At 46.4% G+C, this 25,485-nt stretch overlaps 1 protein-coding gene across 4 annotated transcripts in view; it reads left to right on the top strand.

The window, feature by feature from the left end:
• TOM1L2 (target of myb1 like 2 membrane trafficking protein) overlaps positions 1-19,186 on the top strand; it is a 65,984-nt gene extending 46,798 nt beyond the window's left edge. For 2 of the 4 annotated variants that reach the window (XM_044979185.1, XM_044979187.1), the window contains exons 12-16: positions 209-284; positions 2,745-2,810; positions 8,964-9,023; positions 10,890-10,926; positions 13,228-19,186. In XM_044979185.1, coding sequence (XP_044835120.1) covers positions 209-284; positions 2,745-2,810; positions 8,964-9,023; positions 10,890-10,926; positions 13,228-13,376 — 388 coding nt within the window. In that variant the 3' untranslated portion in view covers positions 13,377-19,186. The remainder of the gene's footprint in view (positions 1-208; positions 285-2,744; positions 2,811-8,963; positions 9,024-10,889; positions 10,927-13,227) is intronic. The other 2 variants (XM_044979186.1, XM_044979188.1) reach the window with 2 other exon arrangements.
• The last annotated feature ends 6,299 nt before the right edge of the window (positions 19,187-25,485 follow it).

The following is a 25,485-nucleotide window of genomic DNA, read 5'->3' as shown; positions in this document are numbered from 1 at the left end:
TATCTGAAATCCATTTGTAATCTCCTCGGGTCAGAGAATATATTTTTATCTGTACTGAGAGGCACCTACTGCACTCATAAACATGATGTGCTCCATGCTAGCCTCAAATAAAACAAAAGGCAGACTAGTAGATCAGTGCCTAATGCATTTGTCCTGGCATTCAATGACAGCTGGATTCGCATTGGTTCTGTTTGTTCCTTTGTTTCAGTGTGACGTATGAGGATCCACAGGCTGTCAAAGGACTGGCATCTGCTCTGGATGTTCGAAAACAGAACACAGGAGGGGTACGTCATTTCTCTGAATTACTGCCCTCTGAAACAAGCACTCCAGCACAAAACTGGGAGTGTGACATGTAATGCTGCATCTGTCTCTGAGTTAAACTTTTCATTTGGTATCCCACCAATGATTCGGAAGGTAGCATTGTCCAGTGCGTTTAGTGTGAATGCCAGTGAGGGCCATTTTGAAAGAAATATCAAAAGAGCATGTACTTGCTTTGTAACCATTCCTAAGGAGAAACTTAGTGTAATCAGCATAGTGAGTGAATGCTTCTGTAATCTTGCAGTCTGCCTGGATGTCTAGCTTTCAGGGAGGAGCTGCTGCAGAATTGAGTGTGGGTAACCTTCTATGAACGCTGATTAATTCTTGTCTGTGAAAATTAAGATAGTTGTTCAGAAGGAACACAATCTGTCTGAAGTCATAACAAACTAGATAGTGGTGACTTAGAGCGAGAGATCACGCTGAGGATGCCTTTAACTCCTTTGGCCAGCCCTATCTAGAGATGTGAGCTGAGTAAGGAGCAAGTGAAATGCTCAGATATTCCCTTAACCCCTTTTTACCTCTTTGTACTCTCATAGTTGTCAGTATAAGTCTAGTGATGGCTGAAGGAATTCTAACCTGGCTCTGTATTGACCACTAGGGAGCGTGGCAGAGCCAACGCAGCACACATCCTTCTCCATCAGCTGAGTTGCATCTCCCCATCCCATGTTGATCCCTTCTCAATTCTCTCACATGCTGGCAGATTGCAGTGCATTCTGAGGCATCTGGCCAGCCCAGCGAACTTTCACTCTGAGCCAGTGAGAAATGGGAATGAATGTTTGTGGGTGAGTCAGGCCAGGTGTGCCCAGCTGCCACTTAGACTATTGAGAACAGAATCTTTAATCCCTTCTTTGTTGCTGGCTGACTTTGGAATTACCAGTGGTGAGTGCTGATGTGAGACACAAGCCCTTGGCAATGGGGGCTCTATTCCACTGGTGGCTAAAGGGTTAGTATCCTTATTCATTAGCAATCTTGTTCTTATTTTATACCTGCTTCAGGCACTTCTGCCACCTGTCACTCACACCAGCGTAGCTGTTACTCTGCCTGAAGCGTTGTCAGTTCAAAGGACCATGTCTGAACTAATCTGACTGGTCAAAGTATTTGAAAACAGTCACTCTCCAGGACTATTGAACTTTGGGCTGTGGGATGTCATAACAGCTCAGATCTTCACCCTCTTTTCAAAGGTTCCAATGACTGTACCACGTAGTCAAAATAGCCCATTTTATGATTGTTAACATGGGCACTGCTTGTCTGGGAGGAAACGTAAACCCTGAATAGCTAGGAGACAAAGTACATGTTACAAAATGATGCAAGGCTGTTGGGTACTGCTACTTAGAGGTGATAACTTCTAGACGTTATTAGCATTTTTATCAACCCCTGTTGGTGTAATAAGAGTAAAGTTGTTGGTAGCTTCTTGTTCTCTATAAACTAATGTGTGGTTTAATTAGGACAGAAGGCTTAACTGAAGGATATTTCACTTATAGGGCATCCAGGGAGGAGCCAAAGCCTATTACAGCACATTCTTCTCATTTTAATGAGGTTTCCTAACGTTAAAATTCTTCTGATCAAACTGAAGAAGTTCAGTCGTTCTCAAATGGTGGTCCATGGAGAGATGGCCAGTCATAGCCAGTTGACTATCCTCGTTTCCAGCTGCTAAATCATATGATGACAGCTAAAAATATATTACTTTTACCTTTCCATGTTGGGAATTGCTGTAGTTGCCAGTGAGATGTTGCAGGATGGCAACTGGGAAGGGCAGTGCCCATGAGATAATCTTTGTTATCCACACTGTGGAGAAGTTGAGAAGATGGAGTGTTTCCACCTCATGATACGTTCTCCAGCCCAACTCCTGAAATGAGATGTTATGGTTTTGGTCCTCTTAAACTGTGAAGCCCTTAAAGATGTGCGTTTTGAAAGACTGCCAAAACATTTCATCCAGCTTGGATTATTTGCTCTCCCCTAGCCACTATCATCATGTCCTTCATAAGGTTGGCATTGCCAGGCTAAGCCTGGACAGTCTGTCTGGAGACCAAGAAAAATTGGAGGAGAAATAATGTTTGCTGTGAATTATAACCTCCAAAAAGGGAAGTTCCAGAATGTTTTAAACTTAGGGATTTTTGGGAGGTCCAACAGATTTGAGTCGTCTCATCTACAACCTGACGACTTTTAAGAAAAATAGAAACATCAGCCCCACTTAGAAATGGTTAGTTCTCTAACCTACTCAAAGGAAGGCAAGAGGCCAGGACTGCTGTTCCTGATGTACAGATCGCACAGAAGGGTGACAGAAGTGGATGGTGTCTTTAAGTGGGTATTACCAGGAAGGACCCTATGCGTAGTATATGCTTCTATTTTACTGCTGTTGTATTATTACCTTATCACGGGTGTTGTTGTGGTTTCTTTCTTTATGGGCATTTCTGTTCTCAACACAGAGGAGAGGTAAAGGTGGGAGCTCAGACGTGGAGCCCATAGACAAGTGGCTAATTACACAAGGAATGGTGAGGATTTCACCAATTAAAATGAACCCTGTTCCCCACTCCCATTCCTTCTGTAGAATAACCATCCTGTGTTTACCTCTCCCACAACCTGCTGAACGACCCCAAATCAGACAGTACAAGGATTTTATTCCCCACCTGTATAATTGTCTAGGGGATGGGGAAAGATTAATATTCAGGGGGTAGGTCTCCCAAAATTCATTTTTATATTGCCCAGAGACCTGCAGCCCCATAAGTCTCTTGTTGGCCCCAGGTGTAAGTTTCTACTGTCCATATTCACCTTCAAAACAGGGCTGGGGATCCTGTTAGTTCCTTTTACTGTCTCGATTTATATATGCAGTATCCACTTTTCAAGCATAAACACAAGCTCCATGTATTTAATTCAGGGATGGGTCATTTTCTAGGCTCATTTTTGAACTCCTTTAATAGCAGCCCACTCCTGTGGCACTTAACTTCATGTGCTGAGCTCACCATGGAGTTTGCAGAATCAAACCTAATTGGATTGAGTAGCATAGGAGAAGGGTACTTCTCTGTGTCCTTCTCTTTTTCTGCTTATCCTAAAACAAGGGAACCTGAGTGTGCTAGCTGGATTGATATGTTCCATTGGTACTGGCAAATGTCCCATTAAGGAATATTTCCTGCATTAAGGCTTTCAGGATTGGACTTTATTGGGAGGACCTGGTGCAGTGTTTCCAACTCTGGCAGTTTTATTGAGTCTCGTGATACTGGTGTTTTACTTTAAGCATCACATCCTGGAGACAGCTGAGCAGTTGAGAATCTCAGCATTCATTTAAATAATAGTTCTGTGCTCTGATGCTTATGATGAAAAGTTTGAAAGTGTGACCTGAGTGCACCTTAAAGGCTCAGAAACCAGAGGGAAATAAAGAGAACCCAACAACTGTTTTAAAATAACTCATTTTTAAGTCTGTCTTGATTCCGGGTGGGAGGAGAGGGACTGACTCATTTGTTAATGTTTGAGGTTGCAATACTGTTGTGACCTGCTTTCAGATATAAACACACACATCTTTAGGAGGAGTGGTCAAAGTCCTGACACGAGACTTATTGCAGGTTTGTAGGTATGTGTTTGGCTTAGATTTTTTTTTCAGGGGGGCGAGTGGGAAGAAGGGGGATTTTTTTTTGGAAGCAGGCTGAGGCTTTTTACTATTAAGCTTTAGAGCTGGGACTATCAAAAGAGCTTACAGGGGCTGGGTATCCAATTCCTACGGCAATTCAGTGGGGGCACCGAACTCCTGGAGGGGCCTTTGAAGATCCCAGCCTAAAGGGGACATATTGGGAGAAAAATTAAGGTCCGGAAAGTAAAGGGTGTAGGGCATCAGTACACATGCTATTAAATTAAATGAAATGGATGGATGCTAAATGGAAGAATATAACACAAGCCCAGGTTTTTAAGTGAGGTGTGTGAAACTGCACGTTGCCTAAAACATGCATGCCAGTGCCCAGTGGAAACACAGCAATCGGATATTTGGGCATGTACATAGCCAGTAAGGTGCCTGACTTGGTCACATTCATTTGCAAATGCCTGAGTGCGTGCTGGGTTCTCTGTGTGTGTGTCAGGAGCACACTATGTGCCTGGTTGTGTGCACCTAACTTTGAAATGGAACTCTGGTTCCCAGTGTTTGTCAGACCCACAATTACTGATATAAGCTTGAAAGAGCCGAAAAAGGAATGAAACCTGCTTCTCCACTGATGCCTTTGGAAGCAGTTCCCTGTGACGCTGGCTGGTCTGTGGAGCTGTCGCAGCCACTGATGATCTATTCCATTTTGTTTGAGGCTCATCCATTATGAATAATCCTGTGATTGAGTTAGTTCCCCATGTTTGCTCTTCCACTGTTTACAAGTGCAGGGAAGCATGAAATTAGTGCCCCTGCTGTTCAGTCCACTCAGGCCACTGCCTTATTAAAAACCCAAACACAATATCTGCTTATTGGCTTGTGGTTATTCAGCCTGGAAAAAAGGATACTGCAGCATTCATGGAGGCACGCAGGTTTGGGGGGGATCTGGCTGCCCTAGTATGAACAAGGTGCCAGTTTCTGCCCTCACAAGGTGCTCATCCTTGTTCGTATTATATCCCTACAATAAAACAGGACTAATCATTAACTCAGTTTCTCTCAACCAGCTGTCGTTCTTAACCATATTTATTAATCCCACTTCGTAGTATTTACAGTGTAAATGGAATAACTAGCATCCTAGTCCTGAACTGCTCAGTGTTCAAATTCTTTGGAAACTTTTTGTACTGTTGAGATATGGAAAAGAGGGATGATATTGACACACCTCTCAACTGTGTCTGTGCAACGTTAGCGATGTTAAAGGGGAGGTTTTTAAAAAGCTGCCAGAGCATCATTTAAACTTTTCATGAACCGGCACTTGGGGTTGCCTTTTTTCCAAACTGTGACAGCCGTAATTTAGGTTTCGTTCCTTCCCCCCCTCTCTCCCCCACCCTCTTTGTGCCATCCCCCAGCACCATACCCGCATGCATAAGAAGTTCACTCTAGGACTCTGTGCACACTGTTCTAGTGAACTTTGCACTATTTTCTCCTGCTTATGGTGCTAGCCCGTTGGGGGCACCAGGCAGGAATATTTTGGGGGGCCGCCCACGCAACACATACTTGAGCTGCTTGGGGTCCTAAGCATTTGCTTAGTCTGCTTACACCTAGTGCCGGCTCTGACTGAAGGTAGGGCAACAATACGTTAGTGCATGTAGTTCCAGCGTGTCTCTCCTAGATTTGAACAGCTGCCAAAGTGTAATGAAGATGTTGGTTTGTCTGAGTTATCTACACGCTACCTAGCAGCATGCCAGCCGGGTGCCTGTTACGTAAGTCAAAAGCTTACATCGCATAAGCCACCCGCTCTACTTTACAATTCAAAGCCACCACTGTTGCCAGCAGGTCAGTAGCCAAATTGTTTGGGATAAAAAACCAAACCAGAATTCACCTAAAGCTAAAAACAAACTGCTCTCCGCAGCGCGTGCTAAAAGACACGAAGCTGGCAGGGGAAGGGACGAGCTAGGAAAATAAACTTTCAGTGAAAATAGCTTCAAACGTGCCCAGATGAACTCCCTCAGCCAGAGTTTTTGGAGATCTTTATTTCCCTTAGCGGCAGGATCCCTCTCCCCGTCCTCAGTACACACAGGGCCCGTTGAGTCACTTCCTTCTGAAGACAATGTCAAGCTCATTGTCTGTCATTTCACTGTCGCTTTTCCAGGGATTCTGTAAAGCGCTTCCTACAATGTTCTGAAAAGGCTAATTCCCTGTACCCATGATGGCTTCGACTGCCTGGGCTTGCCTGACCCATAAGATGTTGCATCTTATTTACAACGGCTCGGGCACAACAGGTTGTGTTAGTGAACATACATGAGTTAAAACCTCCACTGCAGTATATGCAGTAAACACACACAGTTACAAGTTGCAGACAATCAAGTAGCCAATTGAATTGTTTAACATTAGGATACACTTTAGCTGCGTGAGGGTCACTGCAGCCTTAAAAAGACAAGATTGAAGGATTCCTCTGAAATAGGTGTTATCACACGTGCCTTAGAGCTCTGCTGCTACCATAATATATCATCCGAAGAATTTTTGATCACCAAGCGAGGGAAGAAATGAATAGCAGCTAAGCAAGTATTGATGTCAGTTGTATTAAATATCCAGAAAGGAACAGAATTAGCTAAGCTTGTACAAGGCTGTAGTCTAGCGACAAGTAGTATGAACCTTGTTGGACAGACAGTCTAAGAGCATTAATGAGTTCACCTAGAGACTCGAGGTGTCATTTCATACCTGCTTCTTTTCCAGCAGGATCCTATTGAGTAGAAACATAATTTATGTTGTTAACAACACTGCAGGGCCTTTTTAAGGGTAGAATATTGGATGTTATCAGCACTAAGGAAATGGTTTGGCAGTATTTCTTTGGTGGGGTCTTTATTGCTGATGAAACCACAAACAAAAACTGCCTTCAAATAATGGTGTCTAACTTTAATTCCAAGTTTCCTTGGATTTTATGGGTTGAAGGTTCATCCTCTGTTCTCTTACCCCTCCTTTTTCATCTTTCTCCATTGTCCAAGTGATCTCACTAATTTTGGAAAAACCCTACGAAATCGCAAATAATTTTAATAATCCGTCCTTAGTTTTTGAACTGAAGTCTATTCTTAATGTTGCTTGATTGTTTTATAGGTTAATTCCCATTTTCTGTTTGTATGTAGACTTTTGAAAAAAATGTATTGCAATAGCTTTATAAAATAACCCTCCTTTAAAACAAAACATCTTAGGGGCCACATAAATACACGAGAAAGCGAGACAGTAGTTTAAAACTCCGAGGATGGTTTTTAAATTGCCGCTGGCTGAATAATTGCACGGCTGGGGCTCGTGTCTGAAGTCAGTAATTTCCACAGCTATTAAACCAACTAGTCAGCTCTGCAAGACACAACTTGTTCGTGGAGGCTAGCAAGTCAAAAACTGTCTACAGAATCTCTCTCCCGGTTAATGGCAGTTTTAGCTAGTTCTCAGCAATTTGGAACCACTGCCTTCAGCGTCATACATGCACGATCCAATTTATTCTTGCAAATTATAAAGGGAGACTTGTCCTGCACAGAAATGTGGCCTATTCCAATCTAAACGGCAAGTGCTTCTGTGGTGTTCAGGATCTTCATACCATTACTGTGTCAGTTACTGGGCAAACTGCATCTGTGCCCCCTCCTGGTTCGGTCAAGTGCACCCTGGCCTCAACCCTCTAGCCATCACCTGTCTCTGGGTGGAATCATATGATTCTCCCACTCTCACACTGGGCCTAGTTTACCAGCTGTTTTACCATCATCCACACAGGGATCCTGGTAGAACTAACTTCCCTGAGCCTCTTCCATGGAGCTTTGCTCTGTCACCTTGTCTCCCCAGCTTAGTGACCTCTTCCTGGACAGCCCGTGGCAACTCACCCCCCTTCTTTTCCTCCGAAGGCTCTGTTTAGTGTTTAGTCTCCCTGCCTGACAGAACAGCTGTGCCACTTCAGCTTAGAGCCTGCAACATGCCATTGTCTTCCAAATGCGTGCTGGGGTGTGTCCTTATTTAGGTCTATTGCGTTACTGTCCTGTTTGCTCTTTCCACAGCCCCTCTGTTAAGTTAGATCCATACAGTCCTACAGGAACTTCTAAGAGCCCATTGTACAAGAACTTCCCTCGCTGACCAATCATACGCAGCATCAATACAACTGTTACATCCAAGTATCCATAACATTGTTACAGCTCAGATCCACTTCCGTAACCATTACAAAGCAGGAGATGGTGGTTTTTGTCCTAATCTGTGATAGCTCAGTGTTTTGAGCATTGGCCTGCTAAACCCAGGGTTGTGAGTTCAATCCTTGAGGGGGCAATTTGGGGATTTAGTTGGGGATTGGTCCTGCTTTGAGCCAGGGGGTTGGACTAGATGAGCTCCTGAGGTTCCCTTCCAACCCTGATATTCTATGACTCTATGGCTGTCTTCCTACCTATTCATAAACAATGAAGAGAGTCCTCTTTAGGCAAACTACCTTAGTAAGATTCGTGGAGACTCTCCTGTGGAAGAAACATTTTGGAATAATTTACTTTTGATTCTGAAGAGTTTATCCTCAATTTGGTCATTCTGGGTTACATTCTCTCTGGAAGGACTGATCAAATTGTCTTCATTTGCCTATGGGAAGACTGCAGTATTTGAGCCCCTTTGTTATGTTTGTTACTAACCTTAGACAATGGTTAATGTCCATTTAAAAAAAAAAGTGGGGGGTGGGGGGACATGGTTCTAAAGTTCAATATTTCAAAATGTAATCCATATCCAATATTCTATCCTCGAAAGTGTTACGTGATCCAGATTAGAGCCATCAGTCCGCATTGATGCCTTTAATGTGTAATAAAAATGTTCTCACATCTGGTCACATTCTCCATAATCTTTTGTTTTGGTTTTGTTAGCCTCACTGTTCATAATTGACCTTTAAGTGTTGCTTTATTTGCGTGCTATTTGTATTTTGTTGCTTTTTTCAGTGCATCTTACAGCTTATTTTGTGGTTTTTTGTTTTGTTCTTTTCCATCTTATTTCTGGCATTTTCCATCATTCTGTGGCCATGATTGTGGATGTATTTTGGTTTTGCCTGCCTTGCTGTGTCTCTTGCTGCACTCCATAGATCCCCGTTGCACAGTCCTCTGTCATGGATGACATTGAGGAGTGGCTCAGTACCGACTTGGTGAGACTTGACTTTTTATATTTTGTTTTTCATGTAGGAAGTAGCACTTGTGCATATGCATAACTTTTAATGCAAGCTATTGGTGCTCCTCTGTGGGAGGGAATGACACCGTATAAAACATATCTTTGGGTTTTTTCCCCCAGAGAAGGAGATCAGTAAGTACATGGACTTATAGTTGCCATTTGCAGTCACCTCATCCAAAACACGTTTCTGAGCTGCTGTTGTACTTTCACGTCTCCATTCTCAGTGCCACAGAGGTGGTATGATTGTCAGGAATTTGGATTTAAGGAGCCCAATTAAGGAAAGCATTTAAGCACATGCTGAAGTCCACCTTTATTTAACACAGTATTTAAGCACATGCTTAAGGCCTATTGAAGTCATTGGGATTTAAGCACATGTTTAACTTTAAATCTGTGCTCAAGTGCTATGCTGAATAGCTGGACTGCTGAATCGGGGCCTAGGTTCTTTACAGTTAAACAGTAAATCTAACCTGTCTCCATTTAAATTGGTTTGACAGCAGTGGCACACTTTCAGGAACTTTTAAATGTCTGTTCTCTGCCCCTGCACCCCTCTTCTTTTGGCTAATGTCATTTGACAATCTTGAAACTTCACTGAGGGAGGGAGGGGGGAGCTTCTCTGCTGATTTTTGCTTTTCCCTATTTCGACAAATGTTTAGTTCAGCCTCCTGTTCCCCAGTTCAAGGGAGCCCAAAGTACGTGACTAGGCCTTGTCACGGAATACTTCAAGGAAGTAGTACAGCTCAATTGATGGACACGACAGAGCAAACAATAGCGTTATACACTAAGCCCTGGCTATGTGCTCATTAAAAACTTCTGTACAATAGAATGATGCTTACACCTTACATGATGCTTAATCTTCAAAGTATTAGTCTTCCCAAAACCCTGGTAAGGCAGGTGGTATTCCCGTTTTACAGACGGGGAAAGTGAGGTAGAGAAGTGACTCCTCACTTCCAAAGGAGACTAGATTTTGGGGGGGGGGGGGGGTTAAAATACTTGATAGTGTCATTTTATTTTTTCATGTGGTAATTATTTGAAAATTACGCCACCTAGTTAGGATTTATTACAGTTTCCTTATTTAATCATTGTGAATTCTCAAATCCTGGTGAAACACATGCTAGATGTCTAAAGGTAAAAATGTACTAAACTTGTGGCATGTTAACCATTGCTGCTACTTCTGGCAACAGATGAGCTCCCTATCATTTTATTTCAGCCTACCCATCTTATCCTTGTCTTCGTTCGTGGCGTCACATGCTTTACAATCAGCTTTTTTTCCCCCTCAATCATGAATTCTAAATCCAAAATGAACCATCCATTTTATTCAGGAAAAATATTGTCCCTAAACACTTCATGGGGGGGTGTCTACCTCATTTGATTAAGCTTTTAAATACGATGCAATATTAACGAAAGCCTCAGCCATGATGTCCTAAAGGAATTGTAAACAGGTGAGGTGGCATCTCCTGTAGCTATTCAGTTTTGTATCAGGTTATGGCTTCTCTTGATAAGAAAAGGCCTGCTCTCTTGGAAGTGGAGAAGATGGCGATTAACTGACTTGTCACTCAGATCTAATGGGGAGTGCACTGATAATGGATGTCACCAATAATCAATAGCACCATCATTTGGACTATTTCTCTTGCTCTGCAACACAGAGAAATACTGGGTCGTTCATCTGCCTCCCGACATGAGCACCATGTGACTCATCTAGGTCATCTTGTTCCAGTAGTAGCTGTGGTTAAATAAAGGGACAGAGGCAATGAATGGTTTGGGTTACTTGTAAACATACTTAGGGTGAAACTGAAAGCAAAGTGAAGTACATATGTTCATACTTGTTTCTTTGTTCCAACTGCAGAAAGGAGAAGAACTGGAAGAAGGTGTGACAAGTGAAGGTAAGCAGGGAAGCCTCTGGCTTTCAGAGCTGTCTCAGTCCAGTGCTTTTGAGTAGAATATCCATATTGCTCTCTTCTGATACAATCACCCAGCAGAGATCCTCTTCCAATCCACCAAACTCATGGTAGCTGATGTTCCATAGTGCATCCTTCTGGAGCATCTTCCCTGAAATGGATGGGAAGTGGTGGAGAATTTCAGGAGGGAACTACAAAAAACCCACCTGTTTGTGCTGGTTACCCTGGTAGTTTTCTGTGTTTCACATCGTCTTCACTGTAGCAGTGTAGTGCCTCTGTAGCAACATATGAGACATTGAACTTCCTAAGCACTTTGAAATGATTGTCCCCTGTTTATATCAGGATGGGATGTTTCTGTTCCCAGTCTCCAGGACTCTTTTTTTTCTCTCGCCCACCCTGCCTCCAGGTGGAAGGAACTGAGTTTTTTCTTCCTTTTCATCTCACCACCTTCCCCTTTTATTTCAAATCTCCCCTCTGCTGATCTAACTGCCATGTGGCAGCTCCCTAGCAGATGGGCATAACAGTGTATATTTATCCTTCGTGCTCCTAGCGATCAGGCACCTTGAGCAGCTTTTATTAGTTACTTTTAGAGAAGTGGATTAATCAAGAGCTGTGTAAATGAGCATCTTAAAACGAGCTGTTTAAAAGGGTTAAATCAAGAGCCCAGAAAGCTCCTATTTTTAGCCTCAGTAACAGAAAAAATAATTCTGCAAAAGCAGCTGCACTGGCTTTGATGAGCAGGAGAAGGCAGGCAGACAGCAGGATATATCCAAACAAGAGAGCAATTAAAAAAAAAATGCAGTAGCCGTATCCGAGCAGTAAGACATGTTGGGGCATATTCTGTTGGCTCTGTGGGGGTGGATGCCATGCTTCCAGGGTGTTAACTAGTTAATCCTGATGTAAACAGTGCATCTGATTTCTGAACTTCAGTGAGACACCATAGTTAATGTATAAGTCGAGGGTTAATGAAGCATGCCCTGGCATGTCATAAAGCTGTAACGAGTTACGCGCTATATAGTGCTCAGTAAAACACAAGCCCAAGAAAATGTCCTCGCTGCAATTTTTCCACTTTCCCTGGACATGTACTGGGAACTTGTACTGTGTGTTCCCAGACGTTGTTCCTGCCCAACATGCCCGTACGCGATGCTCCGAAACCAATCATGGCACGTGATTTGCCCATGTGCTTTGCTTAGCAACTGAGTGTGTTGCAAAGCTCACTTAAGGGATTCTAAACTCCATAAGAATGGTGTAAAAATATTGACAGGCAGGACTCAGATACCATGCACTGGCGTGGGGAAATGTTCATTCATAGATTCATAGACTTAAGGTCAGAAGGGACCATTATGGTCATCTAGTCTGACCTCCTGCACAACACAGGCCACAGAATCTCACCCACCGACCCACTCCTGTAACAAACCCCTAGCCTATGTCTGAGTTATTGAAGTCCTCAAATCGTGGTTTAAAGACCTCAAGGTGCAGAGAATCCTCCAGCAAGTGACCCGTGCCCCATTCCTCCCCCTTTCCCCGCCCACAAGAATAGCACTTGATAGTATTTCTCCCTATATTTGGGATCGCACCCTTGACTGGCATTTGAGTTTTGATCCACTCTGCTGTCTAAACTGTATTACTGGGAGGCTCCTTTCTAAGGCTGTCTGTACCCTCGTGTGAGGAAGCCATACTTGTGCATGTGGCTTGTGTCTACGAAAGGTTGGCCCAGGGGATTGACAGTGGGGACAGAGAATGGGTTCTCAGCGTAGGGCTCGTAACCCCATATTGACAGCGTTCCCCCTCCCATGTAGCAAGGTGGGAGGAGGTCATTCCAAAGTAGAAAAAATTGAGACCCACTGGTACAGAGCCTTTCACTTTGGTCAGTGGTTCAAATCTATCCCAGATTGGCCGTGACCATAGGTATCTGTTACCATCAGATTGCTGTACCGGGGGCCTTGCGTGAAATGAGTGTGGGTCTCTGTGCTAGTTCAGGTAGTGGATTCTCTGGCATGGATACCTGTGCTCTGGGAACTGGACTAGCTGCTCACTTTGTTGGCAAGCTCAGCAAAGGGATGAGAGGTTTTGATGGCTCCTGGAGACAACTCTTATCCCTTGCGGGGTCAAGGATGGACCACCCTGGGGCAGGGGGCAGCATGAGGAAGCTTTCAGCGATACTGCCTATGCTCTGCCTGTCCTGTGCATACCCAGAGAACAGTCAGTGCACTGCTAGGTTCACGCAGAGGACGATCCCTAGTTCGACCTTAACTCTGATTCTTCTCAATGTTTTTTGCGTTGCAGAGTTTGACAAATTTTTGGAAGAACGAGCCAAAGCTGCCGAGACGGTCCCAAATTTACCTTCTCCTCCGCTGGAGGCCCCCACTCCTCCTACGAATCCTTCAGGCAGGAAGAAGCAGGAGCGCTCCGAGGATGCCCTCTTCGCACTGTGAGGAGCACTCCTGGCTGCCATCCCCGTGCTCTGCAGAAGAATGTCTCTGTACAGTCACATTGTCCTCTCACGGTTCTTGGCTAACCATGACTCCTTTGCCCTCCTGGTTTCATCAGTTGCTTCTCTTGCTTATCTCTAAAACACCCTCCCCCGCCAGCTGACTTTTGTATTAAAGGCCAGCTCTGCTCCTGCCAGACCACAGTTCTCCAGCTTAACCTGCCCCCCTCCCATTCCCATCCAAGCTGCATAAGAACAGCTCTGAATGCCGAAAACCCCTTTAAAACGCATGAGTGTTTCTTTACCTTGTTGATACGAAAGTGTAGAGAGAGCAGCCTTGCCTTTGACTTACATAGGGACCATCCCCTTCTGCAGGTAGGTGCTTCCGAATAGGCCGGTCTGAGTGTCAATCCGCATGTAATTGACTGAAACGGAATGGAAATGTATTTGAATTTTAGATACAAATGTCAAGCTATCAGCTTCTAATAGGTTTAGACAGCAAAGAACAACAGCTTTTCCCTTTCAACATGTGCTTCACAAGTTAAATTTTGCCCCCCTGCCCCCAAATCTCCTAGTACCGCATGGTGGTTGCTTGTCTCCTCTCTGAGGTGCTTCCAGTGTGTAGTCTCTCGGGGTTTTTTTCTCTGCGTTGATTTAAGCTTGCTCTGATTTGAAAGCAATTTGTTAGCTTTGTCCAGCAGAGCCATGAATAGGAAAATGCTGGGATAAATGGCTGTTGTAACACTAGGTATCATATGAAGTATTTCACTTATTGAGGGAGTTTTTCCCCTATAGTATTTTGTCTAGAATGTGTGCCTTTTTGAAACCATTACATTTCTCCCTAGCTGGAGAATGCTTCTCCAGTAATTAGCTCTGATGGTAAGCAGGCTCTGCCTTCATCTCCTCAGCTGTTTGAATAACATCCATGCAACTGGATGGGACCGAAAGCCGTAATGGGTGTGACATGTTTGCTGAATGTCCCTGGTATGCCCTGTAGCACTGGAGGGGTAAAAACAGAAATGTTGTTAGAGGTAGGTCATTAGAAAAAGGGGCCAGAGTTGTGATTTCTTGTAGGAACTTCCTAGACAAATGGATACTGGGGGAAAGATTTGAACCGGCACTTCGGCTGTGCATATTGGAGAGGCAGTTCTTTTATTTTCCTGCTAGAAGGTTTGGGCTTAAACACTGGCTGGCTGCGGTCCTATTGTATGTAATGTGAAATAGACGTGGGATGCCCTTTGCTGTCTCTGCCTCCCTAGTGTTGAGGTGCCTGTCCGTCCGTCCCCCCCCCGCCTGCCTGCATACTTGGATTCTGTTCCCTTTGTTCATCAGAGGAATAAACTAACAATGCTGTCCTCCTTGGAGCTGCCCCAAAGGATTCTGCAGTGTATGTTTACCTTGTGGAGACCGGCATTTCCAGTGTAGTCCTATGCTACTCTCCCCGACGCCTGCCCCCTCACATACCCTGCACAGATTCCTGGGTAGCAAGCCAGTGGAGCAAGATGGAACAATAGAGTCCATACACTTGAGAGCCAAGTTAACAGAGGTGCTGTATCAGCTAAGCACACTTGCACCTTGAACGCTGTTTCTCTCAACTCACAAGTCGTTGTTCCTGAGGGCAAGAGAATTTTTAGGCGGCAAACTGCGTTTTGATTCGGCACGTCATGACTTCCCTGCGTACTGCGCTGTGTGCGTGCACCACTCTCACCTGCTTTAGACCACACTTGGAACCATTCTTACAGTACAGTGTTTGGATTTAGCTAACGCTTCTCTCCCCCGTACCGGCTCCCTGAATGTTTATCTGAAATTGGTTTTATTCTGGTCAGTCTCCGTTAGCCTGCACGTGTAGGGTACTTCAGGCTTTGGCTAGGCCGTGATATATGCATGAAGCGTTGTCTGTCCCCTAATGGCCCACTGCAGTGTATTCGTCTAGAGACACAGCAGTGAAGCAGAATTGTCCATGTTGACTCTTACCCTGAAAAACAAATGTAGCTTGCCACTAGGGGCAGACCTCGGGACAGGACCATGCATGACTTGGAGCATCAGTTATAGAGGGGAGGGGGAAGCGCCATCTCAGCCTGCGTTTGTTGGCACAGAACAGCTTGGGTGCTGTTACGATCTCTGAAACAGGCCAGCTGGGGACGGTGAGTCTTGGAAGAGGAGCAAAGTAGGAAGTTGCAAGAGAATGGTTAGGGGGAGCGGGCGAGGAGAGAGACAGAGCAGGGGTTGTCAGTGATGGCAGCTGAAGGAATGTGACTTGTAAGTCTTGCTGGATAGAAGACCAGGCAACGTGTGATTGGTAATGGGCTGCCGAGAAGGACCATACCAACTTGCTTAAAGACTTTGAGGGAGTGTGTGGTATGATCTCTAGTCATCCAAGCAGGCGTGGTTTCCTGCCCTTTCGTTCTCCAGCTGCTGCCTCCCTCCCTTGCCCCAGGCAGCCGTCTTCCACGCCCCCTTTTTCTCTCTGCCCCTCTCCTTCCATTGCTTCACCCACCCTTGGTTCATTCCTCTTCGTTTAGGGGCTGAGATTGTCCTTCCAAACCCCTGCACTGGTCTAATGTTCCTTCCCTGCTCTGGATGTGCCTGTTCTCAGCCAGCCCTGTGCAGTGCAGAATGTAGGCCTGCCTGCGAATGGATTCAAAACTGGTGTTGGGACATGGAGATGGCTTGATCTAAGCACGGGGAATGAAACCATCCTTTGCCTCTTCTCTGCCACCCCACCCCCAACTTAAAATTCCAGCTCTGAGGGCTAGATGTGCTGTGCTCGGCTAGAAATCTGGTTGAGTGACCTGAGGAGGGGAGGGCCAGTGGGATGGGATCACTGTGAGGCCTGGAGATAAAATTTAGTGGTATTGGCATCACGTGATATTGCTATTGGAGATCTCCTGCGGAGTCCTCTTCCCCCAGAGAAAGACCGGTAATCTCCTTGCAGTTGTCCCTCACCTGCAGGGAAAGAAGGGGTTAAACCCCCTCCCCTCTCTACCATGCATAAACTAGAGTTGCTTCCTTGGGAAGAGACTGGTCCCTGGGGCACGATCTTGTAGAGCTGCTAATTGGCTGACTGCAGCCTCTGATAGGGGAAAAATAAAATGGAACAAAACAGATATGGCTGAGTGGAAATGTGCTGCGTGTTGCTGAGAGTCAAAGGGCCTCTGAGCTGTGCTGCTAACCTTACTAACCTCAGTCTCTGTGGGTTCCCCTTTGCCATCTGGTATTGTCAGGGAAACAGACGTAACACTGGTTTCAGAGGGCAGCAGGTGTTGCAAGCTAACATCAGTTAGTTAATGGAGTGGGCTAGACATTAGCTAGGAAAATATCCCACCTTGGGAGACATGGGCGCACATGTTAGAGGAGGAGATTGCGGATAGTTGCGTTAACTTGTCCTCGTGCTCAGTCTTGCTTCTGTTCGGACCTTTGATAGATAAATTATTTAAGAACCACCAGTTCGCTCATGCGCATTCACCCCTCCTCGCACCACCTAAAGAGTCCTGCTATCCAGGCAGGTCAAATCTGGATCCTAAAACCCTGGGGCCTGACTTGGCGTGCTGAGCACTCATGAGGGCTGTAGAAGTCAACAGGAGCTGCGAGTGCCCAGAATGTCTGAAAGTCGAGCCCATGGCCTCTGTTGCAAATGTCCGAGGTACTGCTGGAGCTTTCCAGTGTCCTGCATCAGGATCTCTCCTCCTCTCCATTCTGTTCATTGTGATTTGCAAGAATGGGAGCAGTGGAATCCCTTTGAGGAAAGGAATGGCTTGTTCCATTTGTCCTTGGAAAGTGGTTACCCCAATTACGCTTCCACCCCTTTATTGTAAATGCTTCCTCTACACGCGTGAGGAGAGAACTGACAGGGCTCTGGTATTCATGGGTGAAGGGGAAGGCCGTGTCAGAGAAGAGCAGCATGACTCAGCAGAAAGCCTTTCTCATAGTGTTTAGAAATCATAGCTACATACTCAGTGACACTAAATTAACGTTGGGATCCACTGTAAGTTCTAATGATACTTTATTCTAGGTTCTAGTATTTATTTTATCAAGATATGCTTTCCAGTGTGTTTTTTAACATCTTCTGTTAACTCCTTGTGTGCTGAGATGTAAAAAATGAATTGTTTCTATTTAAATATACCTCTTTTGGGGTTTGTTTTAAATGTTGCGTGTAGATTTCAGGTGCATCTTTGGGGAGTGTAATAGATACAATGTGCTGTACAGACTTTTAGGATGTTTAACACGTATGCAAGGTTCAAGGGAGAAAAAGCTCATAAAAACTTAGCATGGTCCCTCTTAAAGGGCAGAGAATGTATGTTAAGTGGTCCGAATTGGACCATCATGTAGCCTCCAATGTCCCTTTCTCCTGCCAACTTTAATAACCCTGTCCCCCAAATTACATTGACCAAATCAGTTCGGGTGCCAGCATTTCAGGTTTTTTTACACTTCCAGGCGGAGGGAGTTTTTAAGCTGGTTCCACCTTAAATGGAGGACTTCGCGCAGCCCGACACAGTGATGAGACTTGGTTTCCTCCAGTGGTGTAGCAGTGGATCTAGACGGGGGGGCTTCCAAAGGCACAGAGGGAGTTAACTGCCCAAGTCGTGTTGGATTTTAGTGGGAGCTGTGCACCTCCTCAACTCCGGTGGAAGCCCCAGCCAGTGTGACCTGTATCTGCTGCTTCCCATTCGCTACTCTTCTGTTTCCACCAGCGAGGATGGTGCATATGGTGGTGCTCCCATGTACCATTTTCTTTTCTTTCTTTTGGCCTTGTAAATTCTAGGGCCTCCTGTGTTGTAGGGATGTGCTGTGGGGCAGGGTTACACTGGTTGGCTTCATCCTTGGGCTGAGCTGATCAAGCTTGGTCTGTATTTGTTTACCTCCTCAGTACCAACCCCAAGGCTTGCAGAGGCTGCCCTGGGGGAAAAAACAAAACTCAGGACAGTTTTTTCATGGAAATAATGAAGCAGCAATCGGTGGGTAAATCGCATTCTTCTTGCTGGTAACCCTTTGACTGCCATAGGCATCCTGTTGGCATCTTCCTGCTGCCTTTGTCTGACTGGCCCAGTAGAAGAATGCTGGCAGAAAACCCCTTCCTGCATGCATTTGTGAGCACTCCGGTGCTGCTACCGTCCACTTATTAACCCTCTCCTGTCCCTTTCAAACTGACCCCTGTAGGCCCAGTTTGCCCCTGTGCTCACTTTCCACACACAGGGGGTTGTCCAGATCACATGCCCTTTGACATGGGACTTTCAAACCTCGCCACTCCCATCCCTGCCTCACACAAGCAGCAGCAGCAATTGCACTATCCATCTGGGCTAAGTGCAAGGCTCCATTTGACTGCGAGCTGGCTTTACCCACCCATTGCTCCCTCCTGCTGTCTCCACCTAGTCAATGGCAAGCATATGCCAAACGCACCCCCCCACCCCGCTCTGTGTTTTTATAAGTGTGAGCTCTCCTTCATTCTGTAATGTTGTTATGAGCTACCATTAACACTACAAATGTAACCTGTGTAATAGCATCTCTCTGTATATTAAAGCTGTAGGCTTTCCAGATAAAAGTGGATAATATTTATTTACTGAAGATATTGAGTATTTTTTTGTTTGGGGGAGGGGGTAGGGAAAGGGGACTTAACTGTTAAAAAAATATTGACTATGTAAAAACGGAAGAAATACACACTAAATAAATGTGTTGCTGTCTTTATGTAGAAAGCCAGTGTGTCTATGAAAGGATGATCCAAGTGTATTAATCTACCATACTTACAGAAATCATCTCTAGTTTGGCTCTTGCATGTGCAATACTCCAATAAAAGCACTACTAGTGTGAACTGTACAGTGATGGCTGTGAATCTGTCTCTTAGATACACCTGGTGTCCAGCTTTCCTTTTCTCCTGCTCTTCCTAAGCAGACCACTGATAACATTTATTTTTGTCCATAGCTGCCTTGAGTTGCTCATCAGCCCACCAAGACTCAACATATTTCCAGTGTTCCTTTCACATGACGCTCATTGTACAAAGCCGTCTTTCAGGTATCTTCAGTTGGTTTAAATGCACTAAGTCTCAGACTTGACCCGCTTTTAAAATTGCCCGCTGGTGGGAGATGTTCTCTGCATTTGTGTTGAGGTGGCTCTAGTTCCTGTGGGATGGTGTTGGATTGACAACCTGGAAACCAAAGATCTGTCCATAGACCTGGTATAATATGGGCGACAGCAATGCAGGCTTCTCTTCACTACTCAGACCAGACCTCTAGGGAGCACGAGTAGAATGGAGATTGAAATCCGCACATCCTTGGCATCTGAAACAGATTGCAAATTGGTGCCAGTTCTGTTGGTGACACCTGTCCACCTAGTACCAAACAACACATTCATTTCATAGGGACCACTGAATAGTCCTCAGATGATCACTCATTGACAATCTGATTTGGTGACCTAGTAGCAAGAGGGCATTATTAATCCCCTGTCCGTCTGGTTCCTTTTGTGTGCTGTGGATTCTAGGTAGACCCCTTCTTATAATGAGTCTTCTACCTTGCACCACAGACCTCACAATGCAAATGCTACCAGACCCCTATTCTAGGCACTTCCCCTGCTGGATGTGCAGGATCAGTAAACTGCTGAAAATGCTGTCTCCCTAGAGCTGTGTCCACTTGTACCATTCTATGGTGGCTGACAGCATACTTGGTACAGTAGTAAATGGAAGAGTAATTACTTTGCTAGTGTAGCACTAGAAATGCCATGAAATGCGTTTTCCAAATGCAAACAGGCAGGGAAAGAAATTGTGCTGTCTAGTAAAAGCAATAGTAAGTAGTTTAAAAACAAACAAAAAAATTAAACAAGTGTTTTTTAAAGTATGGAGTTTGCTAATTTGAACTGTTCTGAGAATTAAGCATTTCCCCTCATAGCAGCTGAATTAAAGTGAAACAGGCTAACTTTGAGATATTGCAAATAAAGCTGTAGTGAAGGTAAGGGCTCTGATTTTCTCCCCCCCCCATACATTCCCCACTGGTTAGATTAAGAGTAGGTGAGTGGTGCTAATAATTGATGCCTTTGACAGTTAGCTTGTCCCTACTAAAGAACTGAAATTTCAATGGTTGTTTCAGACTCATCCATTCTACTGCTAGACAGGTGTTTAGAACTGATGGGCCACACACAGCCCATCCACTGCTGCTCCCATCGCCTTTCCAAACGTTGCAGTGGTTTGTTTACTGTTAGTCAGATCATGTGCCAGACTCTGCGTGTGTCAAATGCTCTGGCAGGAGGTGTAGTGCCCAGTTCTATTCAGGACAAAGGTGCATAGCTACTGTTGGCCTGACAGAGCAGAAATGGCATGAAAGTCACTAAGTTGTACATTCCCCAAACAACAAATGCTGGACTTGCGGTAGCACATTTTAGAATGCAAAACAAACATCAGCAGGAAGCTTTGCCTGGCTGGAGAATACAGCCCCGTAGGAAGTACAGGGGTGTAACAGGCCTTTGTTCTGAAGACCTGGGTTCGAATCCCTATGCATATTACAGATGGCGATGAGTGGTGCCATCCCATCCTCCTCTGACTGCATGGCTGAGTCAAGCATGCTTGAGTCACTGCTCAGGAGAGGCCCACCGTGGGATGCGTGATGGGAGGAAGTTCAGAGCACCCATGGCGCCTGAGTCTGTTTGCTGTATATATTTTGATTGTGTACATTTTCCTATAAAAGAAAAGGCACCAACACTGTTCTAGCAATGGATACTGTAGATCAGGACTGAGGTACATTAGCAAAGCCCTCTAGGGAGTTCAGGCCTGCAGTATAGTGACGCTGCATACTGAGGAGCTGTGTGCGGACCCTGAAGTGGAATAGCTGGGTGTGCTGCAGGCCAGATTTAGTGGTGGAGCTGTTGGACCCTGGCCCTGGGGGTGCTGAAGTTTGGGATGGGAGGTGCATGGGAAAGGCTGTTTGTATGGAATGCCAGGCTGGAAAGCAGCAGTGCAGGGGATGAATGGAGGTGCATCAACAGCTGCATAGGCAAAGCTTGCATGTCTACCTGAGTTTGTCTACATAGTGTCTCATACATCGTGTCTCAGCTAGGATGACCAGCTAGCAACTGTGAAAAAATCGGGACAGGGTGTGTGGGGGTGTAATAGGAGCCTATAGAAGAGAAGGACCCAAAAATCGGGACTGTCCCTATAAAACTGGGACATCTGGTCACCCTACACTCAGCACTGGAGTCTCTGAGCGCCTTGTGGTTGTGTTTGCTCTCACAGCCTGCTCCCCCTGCTTGGCTTGGGGTGGGGTCAGTCCTTGAGGCACCTCGAACTGGCTTCTGGAACCCTGTCACAGCCAGCCCCGGCCTAACCAGCTGGGCCCTGGGCTGGGTGACTCTGAACCACGTGCCCCAGCTGCTCCATCCCCCGGGGCATCGACATGATGTAATCGCAGCCGGGCCTGAGCTGTGACGCAAAATCACTCCACTCTGGCCGGGCTCGCCCATTGGCTGCTTCCCACTGGTTCTACAGGCGGGGTTTCCCTGCTTCTCAACCAAACTTCAGCCGGGGAGTCCCGCCCCTGAGTGTAGCCCATTGGTCGCCTGAAACGCGTCCCCGCCTATGGAGACTCGTCCTGTTTTAACCCCTTCTTCTCCCCTCTAGCCGGCATTGTTCTACACGGGACCCTGAGGAAGCGTGTGTGGGTCTTAATAATCCCGCAATAGGCTGCATCCACATTAGAAGGGGCTGAGCCCTGCAAAATTCTGCTTCTGCAGAGCAGGGAGCTTTCTGAGGGCCAGGAACAATAAATACTTGTCACGGTAATTCCTCAGGGTGGAGAGCCACTGTAGATTTTGTGTGTGGACCAGTAAATGTTCAGGACCATCTTTTAAGGCTGATAACTCCTGATCTTTCCCCTGTGCTGTTTAAGTCCGAGATCAGCCTGAGAAGCTCTTACTACCCCTTGGGATACACTTCAGGAACAAGTATCAGAGGGGTAGCCGTGTTAGTCTGCATCTGTAAAAGCAGCGACGAGTCTTGTGGCACCTTATAGACTAACAGACTCACTTCAGGAACAGTAAGAGATTCTCTGAAAGAGAACATAAGAACAGCCGTACTAGGTCGGCCCAATGGTCCGTCTGGCCCTGTATCCAACAGTGGCCAGTGCCAGAGCTTCAGGGGGAGAGTACAGAACAGAGCATTTGGAGTAATTCATCCCTGGCTTCCCCTCCTGGCAGGCAGGTTTAGGGTCACTCCAAGCATGGGGTTGCATTGCTGACCATCTTGGCTAGTACCCATTGATGGATCTTTGTCATAAACTCATCTAGTTTTGGCCTTCCCAACATCCCATGGCAATGAGTTCCACAGGTTGTGAAGTGTGTGGAAAAAGTACTTTTGTTTGTATTAAACCTGCTGCCTATTAATTTCCTTAGGTGACGCTTGATTTTTGTATTGTGGGAAAGGATACATAACATTTTTCCCCACACACACCATTCATGATTTTACAGACCTCCATCATATTCCCGCCCTTCACTGTCTCTCTCCTAAGCTGAGCAGCCCTCATCTTCTTAGCCTCTCCCCATATGGAAGTTGTTCTATACCCTTGATCATCAGAGAAGGGGAAAGCTATTACATGATGCTTGCTACTGTGCCTTTTGCCCAAGAGGCTGAAGCAGAGGAATTTGTGTGCTCTAGATTTTAGAGCAGAGTGGTGAATTGGAACTCCTGGGTTCTGGTCTCATCTCCGCCTGGTAAATCCCCTACCTCTCTGTGCATCAGTTTCAAGCCTCTGCTGAAAGGTGCTGTAGGAAGAAAGGGTATTCTGCTGTGTGTAGGCCACCACTTTCAGTGAGATACATCCACATTCTATGGCAGGAGTACATCATGTGTTGCTTGTGTTTAAAACATGGAACAAACTGAAAGATGCTGTCTGGATTGGAGACAGGCAGGCACCTGCAGGTTTCTCTCTCTGTGCATTAATTTACAGCTAGCTCTAGACTGTGTCAGAGGGCTAGGAGCACCAGCCTGGCTGCTCATTACCGACAGGGAGTGAGGGGGCATGGAGGGATGCCAGCTAGTCATGTCTTTCAGAAGCAGGTGGCTGTTCTTTGATACTTTCCACTGAATGACTGATGGTTTGTTTCATACCTGGGAACAATGGCCCTGCCTGAAAGATACTTCTAAAGTCCTTTGCCACGGTTTTGGGTGAAAGCATCTGTTACGCACACTAGGGTCAGGCAGAAGGGTATCTGATTTCATTCCAGGCATTGAAATAGGCAGACTTGTGACACGTGCATATGGAAAAACCTTTCCAGTTCTGTCACCTCTAGACCATCCTTCAAGGCATGGTGTGAGACTGCATGCATAAAGCGTGAGTGCTTAGAGCCGTGCATGGATACAAAATTTGTATCCCCATCCAATCCGTGATCCGCAGACATGGTCTGCAGGTATCTAGATATAAAATTTGGGTCCAGATCGATCCAAAAACATAGTCCATGGGTGGCTGCAGATATAAAGTGGACAGCGGTAGATTGTCATGGCTCTACTAATGTCACTGACTTGATATGAGCTTATTAGATGATTACACGATGGTAACTACACCTCAGAAACACAGCCCTGGGCCTGTTCAGGAGAGTTCTACTTTCCAGGTTCACCACCACCTCTTGCTTCAGAGTAAGTCTCCTTCCAAAGGGTTCTTGCTCGCAGGTGTATGTGAGCACTGACTTCTGCAGAGTCTCTCAGACAAGCTTTGCAGAGACTAATTGTGCTGTCTTCCTGGGCTGTTGCCTCCATTAATTCAGACTCCTCTTGGTGATAACACAAGGGATTTCTTTGAGATTTGGGGGCCAGCTAGGTGGCACTGTCTCTAATCCTCCTCTTCCAGGCATTTGGAGTCCTGCAGCTCCTCTTTATCCTCCTTGTTAAACCTGCTAACTGTCTGTGAGGGCGGGGGAGTCATACCGGCAAATCATGCTGCAGAGCTGTGCACAAACCTAGGGTTAGGTTGCTACCCTGCAATCGCTCTCTTAGGAGAGGGCTACACATGACAAAAATAAATAGTCCCTAAAAGGCAGGCAGGGCTGGGGAAGGCTTTACTTTCCTCTGGGTCTCTTTCCTCACAGCAGTTCTATCTAAACCAGATATAAACCTCCTAGAGGGTGAGTCGACAAAGGACACGGGGTGGCTACAGACTGCACATAGGGATCATGTTTTCTCCCCAAAAGCCAGGCCTCCTGAATGTTTCCTCCCCGCCTGGCGGTGTGTTCTCCGTGCCTATGGCAAACAGAAGGGGTAGCAATTCTAGCGATTGTTTTTCTAGTACAAGGCTGCTGCAGGGTAGGCGAGACAGGCTGTGGCTGCACTGTGCTAAGCCCCAGGGCTTTCTGCTGTGAATAACGGTGGGTGGGGGATAGACTAGATCGGGATAGGGACGCTACCTGCAGAAGCGGAGACCCTGCCTGGAATTTTATATTCCCAACGTAGCCTTGTGCCTCTGCTCGCTATGATGGAGGGGAGAAAAACCCCGCTTGCATTTCTCCCCCTTTCGGAGTCTGCGCTGCAGTCACAGAGATTAGCCAAGAATCAGCCACGCGGCGCGGATTTTTACTTGCAACGTAGCAACACTGCAACGTATATCGAGGCGAGGTGGGAGAGTAACTGTACCCCGGGTCAAAGGAAGAAATGCAGCACCACCCCCACCACATGAAATCCCAGGCGTGCTGGGTCCTGCGCCCCGCTCCCACTGCAACTCCCCCGGCCGAGCCAAGCGGGGGGACCCCGCTTGTCACCCGGCGTACGCTGCTCGGTGCATCTGGAAGCGGAGGCTCGAGAAGTGCTGCAGCTCGCCCTGCTGCGGGACACACGCCCGGTCTCCAGTGCACACGGCGGAGCCCTGCGCGAAAGCCCTGCCCGCCCCCCCGCCAGCAGCCCTGCCCGTTGCATCCAAAATCCAAACCCAATCCCGCCGCTGCCATGGGCCGCTCCCTCCGGGGGCACCTCCGCGCCTGCTCCCCTCACGCAACGGATCCCCGGCGCTGCAGGCTCCCGCTCTGGTCCGCAACCCGGTTCAGCCCAGGGGGAGGGGGAAGGGTGCGCCTGCCCTAAAAGGCGGTGGCTGTCAATCAGGCAGGGGAGGCGGAGCCAAAAGCTGGAGCCCCGCCCCTCCCTCCCCTCTCCAGTA

The sequence above is a fragment of the Mauremys mutica genome, chromosome 11 (assembly GCF_020497125.1).
Source record: "Mauremys mutica isolate MM-2020 ecotype Southern chromosome 11, ASM2049712v1, whole genome shotgun sequence".
In the NCBI taxonomy this organism is placed as follows: Eukaryota; Metazoa; Chordata; order Testudines; family Geoemydidae; genus Mauremys; species Mauremys mutica.
Note: the sequence above shows the minus strand (reverse complement) of the source record. Positions and strands in the feature narration are given on the sequence as shown.